The sequence below is a fragment of the Numida meleagris genome, chromosome 1, assembly GCF_002078875.1.
Source record: "Numida meleagris isolate 19003 breed g44 Domestic line chromosome 1, NumMel1.0, whole genome shotgun sequence".
Classification (NCBI taxonomy): domain Eukaryota; kingdom Metazoa; phylum Chordata; class Aves; order Galliformes; family Numididae; genus Numida; species Numida meleagris.
This window is the reverse complement of record NC_034409.1, coordinates 173,281,043-173,302,403: the sequence shown is the minus strand read 5'-3', so window position 1 is coordinate 173,302,403 and position 21,361 is coordinate 173,281,043. Positions and strand designations below refer to the sequence as shown.

The 21,361-nt window shown below is 47.1% G+C and overlaps 1 protein-coding gene across 1 annotated transcript in view; it reads left to right on the top strand.

Moving 5' to 3' along the window:
• MTUS2 (microtubule associated scaffold protein 2) overlaps nt 1-21,361 on the top strand; it is a gene marked incomplete in the record, with an annotated part of 285,788 nt that overhangs the window by 248,997 nt on the left and 15,430 nt on the right. Inside the window, 2 exon segments of the mRNA XM_021378537.1 lie at nt 7,785-7,851; nt 13,375-13,592. Of these exon segments, the coding sequence (XP_021234212.1) occupies nt 7,785-7,851; nt 13,375-13,592 (285 nt within the window).

The following is a 21,361-nucleotide window of genomic DNA, read 5'->3' as shown; positions in this document are numbered from 1 at the left end:
AGAAAGAGAAAGAGAAAGAGAAAGAGAAAGAGAAAGAGAAAGAGAAAGAGAAAGAGAAAGAGAAAGAGAAAGAGAAAGAGAAAGAGAAAGAGAGAGAAAGAGAAAGGGAAAGGGAAAGGGAAAGAGAAAGAGAAAGGGAAAGAGAAAGAGAAAGAGAAAGAGAAAGAGAAAGAGAAAGAGAAAGAGAAAGAGAAAGAGAAAGGAAGGAATTGATTTAAAATAGATGTAAGGTACTGTAAGTGTATGGACAGTAAATAGGAATTGTATCGTGCACATTGTAGAGGAAAGCATTGATTCTGTCAGTGCAGAAAAAAAAAAAAATTAATAGCCGGGTGCCTTTTTCCCATTAAAACAGGCTGTTTATAGACTAAGCAGCTCCCTTGGGATGTGTAAAAAAATCTAGATGTCCTTCTTGGACTTTAATTACCCATGAGCTTTACCCAGGGAGATGCTAGCAGTTGCTTCCAGTTAAGTCAATAAATGCTGGAGTATCTTGTGAAACGTACCCTCTTAAGTACCTTGTTGAGTGCAACTATTTTAATGTTTTCAAATGTAATTTTAATATCCCTATTGCCAATTCCATAGATTGCAAGGAACACCTCTCTTTGCAGGACTTACCTTTATTTTCTTAGAATCATAGCATCACCTAAATTGGAAAAGAGACTTCTCAGCTCATCAACCTGACCTGCCTCGTCCCCTCACTAAACCATGTCCCTTAGTGCCACAGTTTCTATTTCCAGTAAGGAAACAGGGCAACATCTGAGGTGGTTTTTAACTGATAGCCCGGGTTTCCCCAGCCCCTGTTGGTCTCTGCCTTATCCACAGAACACTCATTACCTCACCTTATCCCCTCTCCTCTCTTTCCTACAGCCTAGGCTAGTATTTGCTTTATTCAGAGCTGTATCAGAGGCATTCGTCATAGTCATTTTATGACTGAATAAGCAGCACAGTCCTTAACTTTGCTGTTATTTCCAGCTGATGACTCCCCATCTTCCATTGAAATTCCCGTTAATTCTCCCTAAGAACGATGACTTTGGACTTCACAATGTTTCATTTTTCTTCTCATGTCCATTCCTATGACCCTAAATATCATCCTGTTTGACAAGCCTGGCGTTTTGACAGATATATACTATTACTTTGCTGTGACAGTTAAAAGGCTTCCAGTCAGGTTTTAGACTGAGAAGGGTCCAAATCACAGACTTTAGCAAACATAAAAATAAAAAAGAAGTTCCTACAGTGAGAATGAAATTATTTCACTGTATTTGGAAGTATCTTTTTACTTCTGCTCTGCAGCTGTTCAGGAGCCAACCAAATTCATCTCAATGTGTTGCAAAGAAAAGATAGGTGTTGCACAAGCATTGTGTGTTGAATAAGATTTAGTTTTTTATTTATTTATTTTTCCATGATATGAGGGCCACGAAGATGATCAGAGGGCTGGAGCACCTCTCCTACAAAGACGGGCTGTGGCAGATGGGCTTGTTAAGCTTGGAGAAGAGAAAGCTCTGGACCTTCAAGGACTTGAGGGGAGTTTATAAACAGGAGGGAGAGCGACTTTTTACATGATCTGATAGTGACAGGACAAGGGGAAATGGCTTTAAACTAAAAGAGGAGAGACTAAGGTTAGATGTCAGGGTGAAATTCTTTACTCAGAGGGCAGTGAGGCGCTGGCACTGCTACCCAGAGAAGCTGTGGGTGCCCCATCCCTGGAGCTGCTCAAGGCCAGGCTGGATGGGGCCCTGGGCAGCCTGAGCTGCTGGGAGGTGTGCCTGCCCACGGCAGGGGTTGGGGCTGGGTGGGTTTAAGGTCCCTTGCAAGCCATCCCATTCTGTGACTGTGATTCATCACATAACCCAAAGTGTTTGTTAGTTTTAATTTGGAGTCTCCGAACTGCAGTGCCCAGCTTCCGCGTTTCAGTCTTGCTTATGCAACTGATCACTGATAGCCACACTTTAAGGCATTTCTCTGGAGGGAAAAAAAAATCATCCCGAAGCGTTACAAAACTCTCAGCGCACACCGCAGAGGTCTGTGCTTTGCAGTCATACGCATCACCGCGGGCAGCGATCTTGCTGGGGATCTCAAGGAGCGCTTCAGGAGAGGGACAGCGGCGCTGGGTGGGCGGGAGCGCGGAGCGCGGAGCGCGGCGAGCCGCAGGATGCGCACAGTGCGCGCAGTGCGCAGAGCGCTCGCAGCCGCCCGGCCCGCGCTCGGCTGGCGATGTCCGCGGCGCAGCCAGCAGCGAGCCCGGGGACGTCCGGGATGGGTGCGGAGGAGCGGGACCGCGGTGATAAATGACCGCGAGCGCAGCATGAAGATCGCCGCGACGTGGACCCGCCTTTCGGGGACAGCCCGGGCTCCCTCTCGGGTTTCAGCGCGGCCGGAACTGGCGGAGTTGCGGGACCGTCGCCCTCCGTCCCGCCGTTGCCACGACGCGGGCCCTGCCGCACTCCCCCGGCCGGGCGGCCCCGGGCCGGCGGCCCCTTGTGACGGCGCCGTCGCCGGGGCATCGTTCTGACGCTGTGGACCAAGATGGGGGGCTGCTTCTCAGCGCAGCTCTGCGAGGACCGCACGGTACTTGGGGAGATTTTTCTCCCTCGGGCCGGGAGCGGGGAGCCCGGGGCGGGGAGGGGCGATGCCCGACGGTGCCGTGCCGGGGGCTGGGGCTGGGGAGCGGCCGCAGCGCGCGATGGGCTTCGGGCGCGCTGTCGGTGAGCGTGCGAGACGTCAACGAAGTTTGGTGAAGTCTGAAGAGAGATCGGGCCGCCCCTACCTGTCTAAGGGCTCCCCTCTGACGCTCCTTTACGATGTGTTGGTGGCTTGGGTTGGACGGAACCTTAACCATCAGCCGATTCCAACCCCCTGGAAACTGCTTTCAGGAGGAATGTGACAGGACCGGGCTCCCGAGCACCGGGACGAGTCTGGCAGGAAACAGCGAGGAGGTAGGTACACAGCTACAGGTAGCAGGAGGCTGCCCTGTGCGAGAGAACTTGTCGGGTAAAGCCAGCACGCAGCGCTTCATGCTGTGCTCCTGGGCCTTTGCCTGGGGTTTATGTACACAAAGCGGAGAAGATGAGCGCATGCATTTAATTTTCTTAATAGCAACTATCTTGGCAGAAACAGGTGCTTGTGCAGCATACTTCATTAAGAGTTTGGGTTTTTAAGATCCTCGTCCTCAGTCGAATGAGAAGCTTACCCTCTCCCCCTCTTACCTAGTAATGTGTTTAAATGGAGCTAAGGACAAGGACAGGCTTAATGTGAAACTTGTGGAAGTGCGGTCACTGGGGGCTGTCCCGGCGGTCAGCTCCACCTGTGAACTTCGGGCACGAGGAGGTGATGGGGGAGGATTACTGCTGCCCAGCAGGACTGCAGCACCCCTGTTAGAGGGAAGGCTGTAGGTCATGGTGCGCATGAGTCGCAGTGTGCACCAGTCATTGCTCCTGCAAGTAGCAACTGAACTATTTATTGGTACGACATGTTTCCCAATGTGTATTCTCTTTTTACCCCTAATAATTTATGGCCTGTCCCCAGGGAACTCTGAGAAAAGCCCGACCATGACTAAGCAACATCTGCAGGTCCGTGTCTTTTTTTGTTTTGTTTTTAAATCTTTTTGATTTTGAAAGCTCTGGATGCAGGAAAGCTATCAGGAGGAGCAATGTTAATAACCAGTGCAGTGCCGTGGAGCATCTGTGTGCAGTGCATATTTTTAGGCGGCAGTGCAGCACATGAGGGGATGTTTGCAGACAATTCATACGTGTACTCAGACCTTTGGATGCAGCATACTGCAAGTGCATTGTTAGTCATCAGGGAGGAGGAACGTGTCCATTTGTGGCTGTGACTCCCACCACTCTGGTAACTTTCCCAGCTGCAGGTGACTTTGTGCATGGCTCTGGGCAGTTTTCTGATCCTCCCAGCCTAACCTGTGCCACTTGGGAAGCAGACCTAGTCTTGTTTATTGTTGTGTTTGATTTTTGCTTTCAGAACTGCACTGCTAAGTTTATGGTCACTGTCACAAATCGGAATGTGGTCAAATTCCTCCCCCTCCCTGCTGCCTACCTGCCCACTTTCCTGGAGCTGCACCAATAGGGGTCCTGCCTCTGTCTGTCCTCAGGGAGTTTCAAATTGAATTGGGAATACATAAGTACTCCATTCAGTGTCTGGTTTACTTGCTGAAATGTTGCTGAGTCTTCCACAGGAGAAATGCTGGGAGGTCTGCATGCTTTGAAGTTTATGATAGGAAAAAGAGATGTTACTGGGGCTTTTGTTCAACAGAGCATTAGTTTAAGCACAGAGCTAACATATCATTCTACCTATTTCATACTGCATTTCCTTCTAGCTGAGGAGATGGGACATATTCCAGACACAAGACTTAACCATTGAGTTAGGTATGAGGTGCCAATATCCTTCATCTCCATCAGGAGTGTGATTTTAGTTTATGAGACATACGTCAGTCTCAGAGTCATTTCTTGGGACGCAGCCAATGGAAGAACTTTCTTGTAAGTCTTCCAAGCAACAATTACATTTGCCATTCATTAAAAGTACCTAAAAAATAAAATAAGATAAAAACACTGTCTTGCTTTCACATTTGGGAGAGAAAAAAAATCCTGAGTCAGATCATAGCAATTTTTTCTTGCCTACTGTAATGACGGAGTGGATACTTGCAGTCTCTCTGCAGTGTCTGTGGCCTTTTCACCCACTGGAACCAGCCGTGGCCCTGGGGTGGCAGCTGAGCCTTGAAGCCCTGGGTTGGACGTGGCCCTCGGTCCCTCTGAGCAGTGCCTGGGTGAGGGGAGGCTGCAGAGCTCCATGGGTCTGCTGAGTCCATTGGGCACAAACCCGTGGGAGGGCAGAAAGGTTCCTGCCTGCTCTGCCTTCTCTTTCAAGTACTCGTTTGCGATAAATGTAATGAAGATTGATTAATTCTATGGGATAACCTGTTAATTTTGCATCTTGCACATTTGTTTTGGCGGACTTTACCTTGTGTGCTTGGGCATCTTCTAGTTTTTTTGATGTTTTGAGGTTGGACCCCTATGTATCTCCACATTGGATCTGATAGCTTTTTGTTCTCACTTCAGATCCAGCTTCACTCTACTGTAACATGGGGTTTCCCGAGCACTGGCATTCCCAGCACCCTGGCTGCGCTGGCTCTGGTGTGCTGGTTATGTGCTGAGCCCCACTGATGTTAACAGGGAGAGGCTTTTTCATGTGGGATTAGTGTCATGTTGACACTGGTCCCAGGAATGCCTGCAGTCCAATCCTATCGTGTTACACTGACAAAGCAGGTTACAGTAACAGAAAATGTCAGGGATTTTTGAGTTCACTGCACATTCAGGAGACCATGAAGCTGATCCAGTGATCAGCCAAAGTACTCCTTGCCTCTCTCGCAGAAGAGGAAAGTAAGCACTGATCATAGAATATCCCGAATTGAAACCCATAAGGACCATCGAGTTCAAGTCCAACTGACGTGCCGTTGTTCAGTAAAAAATCTTCCAAGAATGTTGCACTACAATAAAACTTGTCACTGAGGGCACCCCTTGCATGTCTGATGTCCCAAGAGACAGGAAAAGAGGTCCAGAAGAGCAGTGTGGAAGCTGTGACTGCAATATAAGCCAGCACGAGAGGTGTTGGTAGGGGAGGTACATGACAGCCAAAGCACTTGAGCTGCACTAACACAGCTGCTCGAGATAGCCTCAGGGATGCTCTGCAAGCCCCAGCATCGTGGCATTGGCCAAGTGTTCCACTGTCCTGGTGGAGTGATGTCCATGCAGAGGTTTGGGGACAGCATCTTCCAGCTGGCACTGCTCTGACTTCTCCTCTATTCTGGAGGGCAACTCACTGCTAAGCATCCTCAGGGGTAGATCAAACCTCATCTGAGGCGACGTCAGAGAAGGAATCTGTCGTATTTCTGAGGTAGAATCAAAATTTAAACTTTTTTTTTTTAAACTAAGACATGTGTTTATTTATTTATTTTCACCTTTTATTTTCATTTTTTTTCCCGTAAGTAGGCTATTAGCAATCCCACTGAGTTCAGTTCATCTGTAGGTGCTGGCAATGATCTGCACGGGGCTCAGAGCCTCCTTGCTGTAAATTGTTTTACTTTCTAGGGGTGGGTAACTTAAGTGGGTGCTCCCCATCTGCGAGTCCCATATCCAATGTACCCCTGCGCACATACCTCCAAGGGCATCGCTCCTGGCAGCCTGTCAGGAACGCTTCCTGACCCCCAGGGAGCTACTGGGCAGCGATACTCTCCAAAAGGGGAAACATTATCTCTGTTTTCTGCGTCTATGCGAGGAGCACATACCAGGTTATTTTAATCTTTTTGTTTCTTCAAGGCTTTTTTTTTTTTACTAAAGCAAAGCAAAGCAAAACAAAAACCACTTCTGAGCCTAATGCAGTCTGGGGACTCTGCAGTCCTGGCAGGCAATGCCCTGTGCATTAGTCAGCAGTGTCAGTGTATGGAGCTGGCTCCGCCAATCAGATCCACCAATCATTTGGTTTACAGCAAAATTTTCTGGGAAAAGAGTTCCTTGGAATTGGTAGAAGTCACCCCAAAATGACACTGTGTAAATGATTACTTCAAATTCCAGGTTGTGATTTCCTGATATTACCACAGTTAAAGCAGTTCTGTGTTTCTCTTAACAGAGCTGAAGTTAAATGCAGGAAAAATAAAGAGAAATGTTAGGCTCTGAAGTTTTTTTCCACTTTCATTAGATTTATGTTAGTCTTGTTTGCTTATTCCATCTTTTTAATTCCATTTGCTACTACACTGCCTTGTTTCTTGAATGTAATTTTTCTATAGTGTCCTTTGGAGATTCATGATCCTTTCTAACCTGGGACACGTTTATAGCAGCCTCACCCAGGTTCCCTAACCACAGGTGACATGGCCAGCATGTCCACACAAAGCCTGCTTTCCTTTCCCTTCTCCCTAACCTGATTCAGGACACTTTCCAATTTCAAATGCCTTTGTGCTGATACCTATATGCTGGGATTTATTGCATTGAACCAATAAACTCCAATAGATTTTCCTGAGGCTTTTCTTTGTCAGTTTACACAGGACTCATTATATATCCACTATCAAAGTCCTACATTTCTCTAATGAAACTTCAGCATTATTAAAGTAAATATGGGTTATCTTTCCTTTGTCCAGCTCATCTGTTTTAATGCCTCAACTATTCCAATTTCTTTTGAGGCAGGTCAAGGAAAGGAGCTCATATCCCCTACAGACAATAAAATAATCAGAAAGAAGTGTGGAAATAGGCATGAGCACCATGCTATGAGAGGTGTCTGTCTGTGTAGGGTATACCCACCATATCTAGAATGGTCTAAGTGCCGTAATCTGCTCTGCAAATTCAGCAGTGTGAGACTACTACTTTGTTCCCATATCACTATGGTAGATACAGGCACAAATAGATGGAAGTGTTCAAGCAGAACTAACAATATCATCCTGTACGTGTTGTCCAACCATGAATGGTTCACAAATTGAACAGCAAATAGTAGACAAGTCTTTTTAGACACAGGGGAGTAATTAGCGTATTCAATGCTGCCATGAGCACATGGCTTTGTGTATATGTATTCCTACCAGACAAAGGTATTTGTGGCCAACGAGTGGTGGTTTTTACGCTTGAAAAACTGAATGAGTTCATTATAATCCTTCCTACCCACCCCACTGCCCCTAAAAATCTGAGGAATCATTCTAATCTGCTTTACTAAGTGAACATGTGAAAGTGTTTATCTGGGATAAACCTGGGGACTGTATACATATTTCTCTCTTTTTTTTTTTCCTTAAACAGAAAGAAAATGCTCTTGTGAAAATAGACGAGCTACGAGTTGAGCTTACAAAGATCAAGGATGAAGTTGGTAAGTAGCACAAGCAAAGTAACAACAAAAGCGTTTTTCTCAGTTTACTCAAAGTCACATATTCCCTGTAATCTGATCCTGGGTAGCCTGCATACATGGGACAAAGTGTCTTCTGAAGCCCAGTGGCAAGGAGATTCTGTGACCTTTCAGGGATCTGTGATTACACTTCAGTGTTGTTGTGCAGACAGGTCCATGACCATGCACACTGAAACTGATTGTGTATCGTCTGTACTAAACAAGTGGCTCTTCATAAATCCACCTCAGAGCAGCCCTTCAGTATCTAAAGGGGAGCTATAAGAAAGAAGGGGACAGACTCTTCAGCAGGGGCTGTTGTAACAAGGGGAAGTGGTTTCAAACTAAAAGAGGGGAGATTTCAACTGGATATAAGGAAGAAGTTTTTTACAATTAAGAGCTGTGAGGCACTGGCACAGGTTGCCCAGAGAGGTGGTGGATGCCCCGTCCCTGGAGACATTCAGTGTCAGACTGGGTGGGGCTCTGGGCACAGTGACCAAGCTGTAGATGTTCCTGCTCATTGCAGAGAGTTGGGCTAGGTGACCTTTTTAAAGGTCTCTTCCAACTCAGATGATTCTACGATTTTATGAAATTGTGCCATGTGGTGGGAAGATGGCTTGGTGAGCCCAGAGTGGCTCTGCCTCTCCTTGGGGGAGACAGGGCCATAGATCTTTCCCAACAGGGAGGGCTGTGCTTTGCCTTTGCTTTGTCTCTGATAACTCACTGCAGAAATGGTGAGCACAACCCTTTTCTGATGCCCAGCTTCTTGTGCTCCCTGCTATGCCCCTCTGAAATATTTTGGCTGATGGCCATTTCACAGAGAGATTTTTGTCCCTATTGCCAAAGGATACTACTACATCTGAAGCTCTCTGTTGTATTTCCACTTCTGATTTGGAAGCCCTACCGCTTGGATTTGCTCATGTTCTCCACTGGGTTTGCAGCAGGGAGCAGAGGATCAGTCTGTTCCCTTACTTTTGTGACTGGTGGTCTGAAACCAACTGTATTTTGAATCTGTAAGCAAGACACAGTAACCAATGCCATGAGCATGAGATCAGTTCTTGTCAGTCTGTTCTCTGCTGTCCCTAAAGCAGTGCAAGCTTTGGGTGCTAGTGGAGATGTACAGCCTACCTGCATAATGCGAGGGTTATGCTGTTCTCATTCTCAGATGAATCAGTATGTTGTACAAAATTTTACCTATTTTGCCAAGCTCTGTGCAAATAAAGAATAAAACAGTCACTTAACATCAGCAGTCATCAGCAGTTCAAGGTAAAAATTTAGGGAAAATGTACAGAGTGAACCAGCTACTTAGTTATTTTGACTACAAGCAAAGTGTAGTTCTGACTTGTCTCAATCACTTTGATAAACAGATTCTCATTAATTTAAAAGTAATCAGTCGAGATGAACAGCATGGGCGTTGGTCAGAAATTCCAAATTTGTCATGCATATGCTCACCATGTAAGACTCACAGGTGCAAATGTCTGGATGAATCAGTAAAACTAGGCTGGAGTAGTCAGGATTGGCACAGGTGGTTGGTCTAATGTTTGGTATGTATAGATGATAGCTCTAATTCAGATAGTGTAATGTTGAATGTGTGGTGCAGGCTGGTCCTTGAGGTTCTCTGTACGGTCAATGAAGAGAGAGCAACACTCAGGGACGGTGGCCCAGTTTTGACAGGCCAGTGTCCAGGAATGTCCCCCTAATTGTAATTATTCACCTCCTTTTAACTGTCTACGTGTGAGCTGGGTATCAAATCTCATCTTAGGTAATGTAGATCTAGGCCAGAAATAGGTGCTCAGTGCTGTTTGAGGTGCCCCAGGGAATCTGAGACATCCATGTGAGTAAAACACAGCCTATTGTGTGTGTGTCTGTGTGTGTGTGTGAATGTGTTTTCAGGAGAGCTGTACCTTTCTGGACACAGGCAGGATGTTTAGGTTTGGGTGACACTCTCCTCCTTTACCTCTAGTGCTGCTGTGGAGTCACACACCTCACCTGAAACCAAAATGCAATGAAATAGAAAAGCACTGCTTCTCAGCCTGGAGAGGAATGTGTGCATGCACAGCTTTATAAGCACCAAGGAACTTGTTATTTTATACAAAAAGGTTTGCTCATGTGTTTTGCTAGAAATAACAAGGCTAGAATAAAAATACAAGCAATCGTTTTACCCTCAAGACACCCATCTTTATAAATTATACATATAAGCACATTTCAGCTGCAACACTGAGACTCCTGGAAAAAAAGAGGTGTTGAACACCTTCTGTTTCCCCTCACACTAGTGGAAATTAAATGTCAGAGTTGCGTGTTCCTTTGCTGTCAGACAAATGACATATGAAGCGAGCTGAGAGGTGTGGAGGTGCATAAATGCCTATATGAATGAAAGACAATCAGATGTCAAGTTTAAAATTTACACTGTGAATTTGCAAGGGTCTGAAAGCCTGAGTGCCAGCTCCGTCTGGATGTGCCTCCCGGTCAGAGGAGACTGAACTCAAACAAGGGCTCTGTGATTTGTCCGTGGTTCTGTGGCTAAGGGTCAGAAGTAAGAGTGCAGTCTGCACAATTTGTTATTGCTGTTGGATGCAGAGCTCATTTCTCATGTCAGGAGCAAGCGGTCCCTGTACGTATGACATCAGCCCCCAGTTCCCATGGGGTGACCCTGCAATGCAAAGAGGCTGGGCTCCAGCTCTGGTTCTCTGCAGGAGATTTGGTCCACCAGTGACATCTCCCTCTCCCTCACCTTCCCAGCCTGGCCTGAATTGGGTTTTGCTTATCTGCTGCACACTGTAACAAGGTGGGGGAATGAGCAGCTCAGGGAGCAGGGATGTGATGGCAGCAGCTCTCCTGTAGCCCAGCATGGCTGCTGTTTCCTGTTGGAGGTGTTTTATATTCAGCATAGGGCAAATTTCTGGGAAATGGCTTCATTATCTGCCTCCTTTAGCATGTGGGGTGTGTGGGGATGTGCCATGCAGACACGCTTGCCCTGTTTCCTCCATTTTGCACCTGCATCAGAGTTTGATTTGCAAAGCATGAACACTTTTGTGTTTTAGGTGATGGAAAGAGTTTCATATTCTGGGAAGTGTTACAGATTGACTTTCTTTTGGCTAGAACATGTCACTTCACTGCCTGCCCTCCCTGTGCGCTGGCTAATCTCATTAGAGAGGCTACAAAAAGAAGGGTTTCATTACAGCTCCAATTTAAAGCCTGAGTAAGTTTCAATTATTCTGAATCCAAAGCTGCAGGCTCTGTGGTAGCTTTGCACACCAAGGAAAACTGCTACAGCAAAAGTAAGAGATGGTACAGTTTACAGCTATAATCCAAACCACCAAGACAGGACATTTCATGACCATATAAATCCAGCTGAGGTATGAGGTAGGTGGGAAAGCTTTCTGTGTGGCATTGCTCCAGTGCTGAGATCCCTGGGACAGCCTCACTTTCTGTAGGGTGCATAGAGCCTGAAAGGGGCACAGGGCCCATTTAATGCTTCAGAAAACGTGAGGATCAGAACAGGACCAAAGCAGCAATGTCTGTCTAGAGTACTGAATAAAGTTTGGATATTACTTGCATGGATAAGTACCTTGCGTGAATAGGTCTAACTTGAGCTGTGGTCAGGGCACTAGGCCAATTAGACACACTGCTGCAATCTTGAAAAAAAATGTGTTTAAGAGAATATCCCACACTGAAAGGGACCCATGAGGATCACCAAGTCCAACTCCTGGCTCTGCAGAACCACCCAAATCCAATCCTTGTGTCTGAGAGCACTGCCCAAATGCTCCCTCAGCTCCGGCAGCTCGGAGCTGTGCCCACTGCCCTGGGCAGCCTGTTCCATGCCCACTGCCCTCTGGTGCAGACCCTTTCCCTAACCCCCACCTGCCCCTCCCCTGACACAGCTCCACGCCGTTCTCTCGGGCCCTGTCGCTGTCCCAGAGAGCAGAGCTCAGCGCTGCTCCTCCGCTCCCTGTGAGGAGCTGCAGCCGCCATGAGGCCTCCCCTCAGCCTGCTCTGCTCTCTGGGCTGAGCAAACCAGGGCCCTCAGCCACTCCTCACACACCGTGCCCTTTGGACCCTTCCCCACCTCCGTAGCCATCCAGTAGATGCTAATAGTTTCATGTCCTTCTTATGTTGTGGCACCCAAAACCGTACACAGGACACAAGGTAAAACCACAACCAGAGCAGACTAGAACTTAGTCTGATGCCATAGTAGAAAAAGACAGGAAAACACATGGTTTTCTGCTTCCAGGAAACATAAGATGGCAGCCAATAGGATCAATGTTTTGGAAACATTCTGAAGTTGTCTGCCCAGAGAGGCAGCTGCTTCCACTGCACTGACTTACAAGCCCATACGTGTCTGTGCATTTTGAAAGGCAAAGGAAGGACAAGTGGCTGACACAGTACATTCAAAAGCTTATTATTTTTCTAAACCAGCTATGGATCTAAATCAGAAAGAAGGTCTAGCAGTGCTGTTCAAAACACATACTTTTCTGTAGTGGTGTTCTGAGTGCTATCATCATTATAATTTTAATCACTTGTTCCCTGATAGCTCTTTGACTTAACTTGTAGTAAGCCTTCAGTGTCTGAATTGACAGCAGCCATTTGGTAGCAAGGTAAAAGCTGAGGAGTACTCTGTGACACTGCTGTCCCGGGACCCAGGGAACGATGCAGAGGAGGAACCAAGTGGGGAAACAGACTGAAGCTTGCTTGACTTGGTGGAATGCTGGAGTTGCACCTCCTGAAACAAGTTGTAGACATGCTTGTGAATTTAGAGACGTTGCCACTGGGTTAGTTCACAAGAGTAAAACATGAACACTTTCTGATTGCCTTCAGTAGTAGCCTTTCTTGGGTGCTCTCTGGTTCCATGGAGCACACAAGATGATTGTTTGAATATAAAGATACTTAAGCAAGTGTGCACTAATGGTTTTAAGAGGCCCTTGATGGAGCTGGTGTAAGAGACAGGGCTATGGGCTGAATAGCTTCCAACCGATGGAAAGTAACGCATGCATAGGATGCAACTCAAGAATCCATGGGTCTTCTGCTTCCCTGATGTGTCATTGCAAGTGGGAATATGGCCAAGGCTATGGCTTGAGAAAAGGAGATAAGGAAAATCTCTTGTCCCAGATGAAAGGCTCTGTGTCAAGTGATTGTCACATGTGCTGTCTTTACCATCCAAGACAAAGTAGAGGCCCCAGAGGCTTGATTTGTGAGTCCAAGACCATGCTGGACAGAAAGGGAACATCACTGCAGTGGAATGGAGGTCCATGAAATTCCTTGTTTTTATTATTCCAGGCCCCAGTTCTGCATGAGCATTTGCAGGGCTCTGCCAATGCCTCTATTCAAATAAATACTCCTGTGTATGTGTGTTAAAGGGAGGAAGACAGAGGAGAGTGTGAGAGCCTGTTTCCAGTTGAGATTCCAAGGAGTCCCCATGTTGGCAAGAACCACTGTGCTCAGTGATTTACAGAGCTGATGCCACCCTTGCTCCCAAGGAGCTCAGAGCCTGACTGTGTGCTCTTGTGTCCTCAGCCATCAACACAGAGAGATGGAAGAAACAACTACAAAACGAGAAGGAGGATCTGGAGAGGCACTTAGAGGAGGAGGTGGAAAAGCTTCACCAGCAGCAGAAGGAGGAGCTGCAGGTGGTGGAGCAGCGTCTGCGCGAAGATTACAGCACCAAGATGGAGAGCCTGCAGGAGCAGCACAAGCTGCAGCTGGAGCAAGTCAAGTCTCAGCACCTGCGCCAGGTCAGTTCCAGCCTGCTTGCTTCTGAAAAGTAGACCGTGCCTGTACTGAGTGGGTTCAGGTAGTGAAACACATTGGCAGTCTCCAACATGAAGACACTGGTAACAAGCCAATGACTAGAAGAATATATTCCAGACTATCTTTATGGCATTTCCCTCCTATTATTCTTAATGGTGTTTCAATATAGTTGCATGTTACATTGCCATGGTTTTTTTTAACATGCTTCCTGATGTTTTACAGCTAACGTAAATATTAAGACTAGCCCTGCTCCCCGCACCTACTTGCTCCCCATCCCACCTATTCTAGTCAATTTATATGAAACCAATGGTTGAGCAAGAATCTGTTATGCAGAAGTAAGGCCAACAGAGCCCTGTCCCTCATTATTTCAAATGATGATGATGATGCAGTGAAATGATGGGATCCATGTAATGCATAACCTAGGTATCAAGTGGGTGATACGCTCCAGGTTCCCTTATTTCTTCTCCACCATTCACACTAGTCTCTTAGATTGTACAAACCAAACATTTCTCCTTGCATTGCTACTTTTATATAGGTGGGGAGGAAAGCTCCCACATACAGCTACTTTAGTCTTATTTTTAATGGCACCATAATTCATATATGGGTGCCACATGGTGACAGAATGCTCTGCTGTGGATTATGCCATTTTTGCCTTCAGCTTGTCTTTTCACTCTTTTTGTATTGTACCGAGTGAACATAGGATACAGTTCTAATTTTTCCAACTGCAACACTTACACATTGCTCAGCACCACAGTTCATGAGGGTTTTCTCACATGAGTATTTGCAGCACTCAGATAGGTACACTCTGGAATATGTGCTATAAAGCTGTGACACGCCATAGAGCCTGCTGCTATGGGCAGGGAATCCATGCATCCAGCGCAGCGCAAGGACGAGTCACCTCTGCAAAGCTTGAGCCTAGCCAGCAGGACCTTGCTTGCAAGCAGTGTTCTCTCCTGCCGCCCCAGGTGCCACCATGCAGGCAGAGGGGACAGGAACACTGTGTGCCACTGGGCTCTGTGCTGCAGAGCAGTGTTACGGGCTCCTTTGTAGCCTTCCCTCAAAAGGGAGCTGTTGGCAGAACCTCTCCTCCCCAGGTCTCCCACCCCAAGCTGCCAACTCACTTCTTGTTTGTTTGCTCTGATATCAATGGACCTGTAGTCTTTGACAGCTGATTCCAGCAAACATATTTTTATGGGGATGTTTCTCCCTTCTCCTGTGTAAAGATTTGGGTTAATTCCTCTCGGGGGGAGCCTGAAGTTCTGGATTTTACCCATTTTAATTGCTGTTCCTGTTAGCTGTTATTGATTTGCAGGGCTTGTAAAGTGCAATACAAAGGCTTTATGTGACCGAGCTCTTTTGTACCAGGTGAACTACCTTTTTCTGTTGCTGCATTGATTTTTAAAGACACTCTGGAAGATGCTGTAAATTAGTTTTTTGTGCCCTACACTGGAGTTTTCACAGCCTTTCTCTGGAAGTGTATAGTATCTGTTCTTGAACCATGTCTCTTGGTTCTCATTTTATTTTGTGACAGACATTTTTCTTACAAAGCCCCTCAAATTTTCTGCCTTAGGTTATGTTATAAAAGAGGGGGTGGTATTCCCAAAAGCTTTGGCGTTTTTATCCCCTTCACTGTATTAAGTGTGCCAGCTTGTCTCGAAAGAAATACCAGTTCTAGCTGCAAGCCTGGCCCCTCCTGGATCATCAGGCATTAGCATTTGTGAAGGAATTTGTTCTGCAAGTTAATTTTTTGCTAAGATAGCTGATGACTTATCTCTGCTTCTCTTTGAAGTGCTCCTCCAAGCTCCCAGGACCACGAGGGTGGATGGTGACTTTATTCCCCTCAGGCTGATCTCTGCAAGTGTGGGTTACACAGGTCACTTGACTACCAGTATACTTACTTTTCTTGCCTCCTCATGTGTTGCAGCGCTATTAATCACCACACTGAAACAATGGAAATGCATCTTCCCTTTAGGCGGGGCAAGTAGTTCTCCCTCCTCCAATCCTTTGGTTTGCTCCAGAGCTCTTTGTTCCCAGAATCATTTTCAGAAAGTGGAGCAAACTTTTCTCTCCACAGCTTCAGAACCTCTGTTGTGAGCCTGGTATCTCTGTCTTTTCAATCCAGGGTTCCTCCAGCATCTCATGATGAATTTTAGTAGTTTTTCCCTCCCAACTCATTCTCAGCTGTACACCCATCCTGTGTTCATTGCTGTCAGAACCTGGCTGGAAAGCTGCTCAGCAGTGGCACTTCTTGGCCTCTTGCCCTGGAATAGGACAAGGAGGACTGTCTTAGCCTTGGAACCAAGTTGCCTGGACTAAGGACCCGTAACAGCCTCCCACACCAAGGGTTTGTTATCTGTGGTTCTTCATCCTCTGCTCCACTTAGAGAGATGATGCTCTGGAGAGGGGAAGCACTTGGCTCTGAGCATGCCACAGTACATAGCCTGCTCAAGGGACTGGAATCATTCAGCCCTAATGCTGCTGAGCCAGCAATGATCAGGTGTGACAATGCATGCCAATATTTCTGTGATCCTTGCAACTAAGTGCAAAACTGTAAATCCGTGGTCCTGACTAGCCAGTGTTTCTTGAGCAGTTCAGCTCAAACAGTTCCATCCTCCAGCCCGCTGAACTCCTACTAGAGCCTTGTGGGAAACTATCTACATGACAACGGGCACGTTTACTTGGACGTACTGGACTCTTGAGTTGTCCTTGATGCCTTGGAACAAGTAACTTGCAAGAACAGCAAGAAGCAAAGCACTGGGAAACGCAGAAACTTTGAAACAGCAAGAGCATACAGAGACTTGCTTAAGCCAACCAATCAAATAACGCCGTGTTGCAGCACGCCTTTCACAAATGCATAAAAGTCTGATTGTTCTATCAATAAACGAATCACTTGCCTAACCGTATTGGTATTGTCTCGTGATCTCCGGCGTGCGTGCTGCAACAAGTGGCGCCCGAACAGGGACCCCAGGAAAGGGGCCTGGAACCGCTGGAAATAAACAGATGACCACGATGGTCCTCAAAATCTGCTGAGAGGCAGCGCGGAGGCATAGCACCACGAGCCCGGCTGAAGGAGGAGGGGATGCCCCCAGGTCAACCGGGACGAGAATGGAGCGGAATTCAGCGGTGAGTCTCCTTCTCGTTATGCTCTCTAAGAGTGGGGAATCGATCTCACAAAAAGACTTAGAGAGATTAATAGACTGGGGAGAAGAGCAAGGACGTTTTCAGGACGGAGCCTTGCTTTTCTCCATCGACGAGTGGCAAGCGATAGGTGACTCCCTATGGGAGGCTGCTATTGAAGGCCACATGAAAGACTATAAGGTCCTAGGTCGCGCTTGGAGGACAGTAATCAGTGCCTTGCGATCTATGAAAGAGGAGCGCCGTGTCGCTGAGGCAGCTTCGCAGCTGCTGCACCCTGCTGTCGACACAGCTACCGTAGCACCAGGTGGCTCTTATCTCTTCGCTCAGCCCCAAGGTTGCCTGAAGGGGTTGATGGAGAAACTGAAAGAGAGGGTTTTGGACCTGCGGCGGCGAGAAGAGCCACTACCAGTCTGTGAGGATGTCCCTGAAGGGGATACGGGTTCTGACGAGGACGAAGGGAGTTCAGCTTCGGCTCCCCTGCTTGCAACGGTTCCTCCTTACGCTCATCTGGAGGCTGAAGTGTAGGACTTGAAGCGGCAACCAGAGACGTTTGTGACTGTGCCACAACCAACGGCTCCTCCACCCATAGCATCGGCTTCGTTGCCAGGATTAGAGCTAATGACGCTACCAGGGAAAGGGGGTGGCGGAATGGGGGATGCGGATCGGTGGTTGCGAGTGATAAGGGACGTGTTAAAGGGAGATACGGTGCAACATTTAGCTTGTTCAGTACTGATTGATCAGCAGCATAATACTGCGCGGTGGGCGAATCATGATTGGAAAATTTTACAACAGGCACGGCATACAGTAACTGAGTATGGTTTGCAATCGTCAGCCACCCAGCAGATACTGGGTTGGATTTTTTCCGCAGGTATGAATGCTCCTTTTGATTGCATTAATCTAATGAAGTTGCTGCTTATGCCCACACAATTTATGTTATGGGAGCGAGAGTAGCAGTGACAAGCTGAAACAGTGGCAGCCCTCCCTAGACCACAGGGTGACCCTCTATATGCAGTTACGGCACAAATGTTGACAGGGTCAGGACCGTTCGCTTCTATTCAGACACAGTTACAGTTTCCACTTGCGATTCATCATGAATCTGCCAGGTTAGCTCAAATAGCCTTGCGAGCAGTTCCGGCAGAAAAGCCTACCCCTGCTTTTGCAAATGTGCGGCAGGGACCGACAGAAAATTTTGCTGCGTTTGTGGATAGGCTGTGGGTGGCACTTCAGGCACGGGTAGATATGGGGGAAGATGTTAAGCAACAGTTATTGAGGACATTGGCTTATGAGAATGCCTCAGAGAAAACAAAAATGTTGTTAGCAACGCTACCACGTACTGCAACAGTTGCAGAAATGGTCGAACGAGCGGTTACTGTAAGCCAGCGACAGCAAATGACAATGTTAGCTCAGGCAGTAGCAGGAGTAAACACATCTGGTCGACCTTGACTAAAGATAGTTTGTTACAAATGTGGAAAATCAGGCCATATGAGAAAGGACTGTACAGCAATTGTACAGTGTAAAAAATACAGCAGTAAAAATAATTCTGACTCACAGTGCCGACAGGGAAACCCCCAGAACAGCGCGAAACGCCGCGCGAGGACAGAAGTAGCGTCTCAGAATCAGGTACCGGCACAGGAATACTTGACCGAGGTTGCCCAGCCACTCGATTCAGCCTCAGCGTGGACGTGGCAACCGCCTCAAGTGTAACATTAACCAATTCAGAAATAACAAAGATTCCCACGGAACTGATAGGGCCCTTATCGGAAAAATCGCGACAACTGGGAGGGCTCTTAGTGGGAAGATCATCGGCAACTTTGCGTGGTATTGTTGTCATTCCAGGAGTGATTGATCCAGATTTCCGAGGCCAAATTTACATTCTTGCATATACCATTTGTCCACCGTTACTAATACTGACTGGAGCAGTAATAGCTCAGTTGCTTGCATTTCCAAACTTTCAACCCAGTCAAGGCGCGGACCAGAAACGCGTGGGGGGGTTCGGTTCTACTAATCCGATGGTGTGTTTCACTCAGTCTCTCAAGCAACGGCCAATGATTCTGGTTGAATTAAGCTGGGGCGATCACTCCCTGAAGGTTTTTGCTTTGCTCAATACTGGCTCTGATGTTACCATTGTATCACGTCAGGTGTGGCCCGACGACTGGCGATTAAGTCCAGTAACTGGTGTAGTAGGGATTGGTGGGTCCTCAGCAGCTATGAAAGGGCAGGTAACTCCACGTATTTCCTTTCAAGATGTTACTGTACATATGCGGGTGTATGTCATGGACCTTCCAGGCAACTTGCAGATGCTAGTAGGGAGAGATTTGCTAGGACAATCTGGAGCTGTACTCACCACTGGCAAGCCTCAGGTTTTTTCAATAGCGGTCATGCTAGAGCAGCCACCTATCCTTAAGTTAAAATGGAACACCGATAATCCAGTGTGGATAGAGCAGTGGCCGCTAACTACGGAAAGGCTGCAGCAGGCTAAGCAGTTAGTACAGGAACAGTTAGAAGCAGGACACATAAAAGAATCAGTTAGTCCATGGAATACCCCTATCTTTGTCATACCGAAAGGAATGTGGCGCTTGCTGCATGATTTGCGTGCTGTCAATAATCAAATGCAGGCTATGGGAGCCCTCCAGCCAGGTCTTCCAAGTCCTGTCATGTTGCCTAAAGAACATGACCTTCTTATTATTGATTTAAAGGGCTGTTTCTTTACCATTCCCCTAGATCCTAGAGATACTGAATGTTTTGCCTTTATGGTACCCTCAATTAATAAGGCAGAACCAGCTAAGAGGTATGAGTGGGTGGTACTTCCCCAAGGGATGAAAAACTCTCCGACGATGTGCCAAATCTACGTTGCATGGGCACTGGCACCATTGCGACAGCGCTGGGCAGATACTATCATATATCATTACATGGATGATATTTTGTTTTGCAGGGAAAGACCTTTTACTGATGTAGATCTATCTGATATTGAGGCAGCGATGGCTAGCCAAGGACTTAAGGTAGCGCCAGAGAAAGTACAGCACACTGCTCCATGGTTATATTTAGGATGGAAATTATCTGATGCGTCGGTTATGCCACAAAAATTAACCTTGATGATACCTCCTAAAACATTAGCAGATATGCAAAAGCTCATGGGTGACATCCAGTGGGTCAGAACTCTTACAGGTATCATGAATGAGGACTTGAAACCATTGATGCCTTTGCTGAAAGGCAAGGCAGCGCAGGAAGAAATCAATTGGGGGCCAACACACCAGGTGGCTGCGGACCGCATTCTAGCTAAAGTGCAACACACAGCTGCAGCCCGATATGACCCTCACTTGCCGTTACTCCTTGCTATTGCTGCTCCACCGGGTGCGCAACCCTTTGCAGTTATATGTCAAAAAGAAAAGGGGGGAGAGGTATCCGCCCTGCTGGAATATATATTTCTCAGTTACTCCCCAAGGAACAGCGTAGTAACAACACTGGAACAGATGGGTGCTCTCATCCGAAAGGGTCGTGACAGGCTGATAACGATTCAAGGGCAAGAGCGAGACATGATATATTTGCCGGTCAAACAAGACTATTTAGAATGGGGATTACGTCACTCAGAAGCCCTACAACTAGCTTTGCTGGGATACACGGGATCTATTTTACTAGTAAATTTAAAAGGAAAAACCCGGCAGTGTCAAGCAATGCACAACATCAACCCACAACAGAACCTGTGGGTAACCTGGGCAAAAAAGACGGGTAACTCGGAATTCTGCCTAGCTATGGCTACAGTTACTGATCCATTTCGCACTTGCTTATTAGGTTTACCATGGTTAAATGTAAGCTCTTCTGCAGGCTATAGTACAGGTAATTGCACATCCTCTCATACAGTAGCTAATTGCACTGCACAGCTCTTGAAAGGCCTGAATGTAACTTTGCCCTGGGACCCCCAAGAAATACAGCTATTAGGATCACAAGCGATTGGGAATAGCAGCGATGGGAACTGGACACAAACATGTGTTGTATTTGGGACAAAATATCAGGGATCAGGTTGGCAGCAGGCGGTAGAAAGTACTTTATTGAGAGACAGAGGAATCGACTCCTCTCCCTATGAATTTTGGTCAAAAGATGGGACGGATGTAAGCCCAGACAGGAAAAGCAACTATACATGGTATGGTGCTGGATCCTGGTGTGGCACTAAGCCATCAACAAAGGGCCAGCCATGGACATCATTGGGAGCGTATGGGGCTGGCTGGAACGACACTGACAGCCAAGGAACCATCTCTATGGGTGACGACCCACGGGCTTTGCCCGAGGGAGTGTTCCTCATATGTGGGGATAGGGCTTGGCAAGGTGTACCTGGCAGGGCCGTTGGAGGACATTGCTACTTAGGGAGATTAACGATTCTTGCACCGACACACTTACAGTGGGAAAACATCATAAGGACTGCTCACTCACAGCGGCAACGACGATCTATAGGCCTTCCACCTGACTGTAACGATAATGTAAAATTGCTTAGCACTGCTGCTCGTGTTGCTTTGGCTATGTTTGTACCGGGTGCGGCAGGCGGAAATGCATTGCGAGAACTCGCACACCTTGCTTGTTGGTCTGAAAAGCAAGCTAATATGACAACTGAGGTATTGGAAGG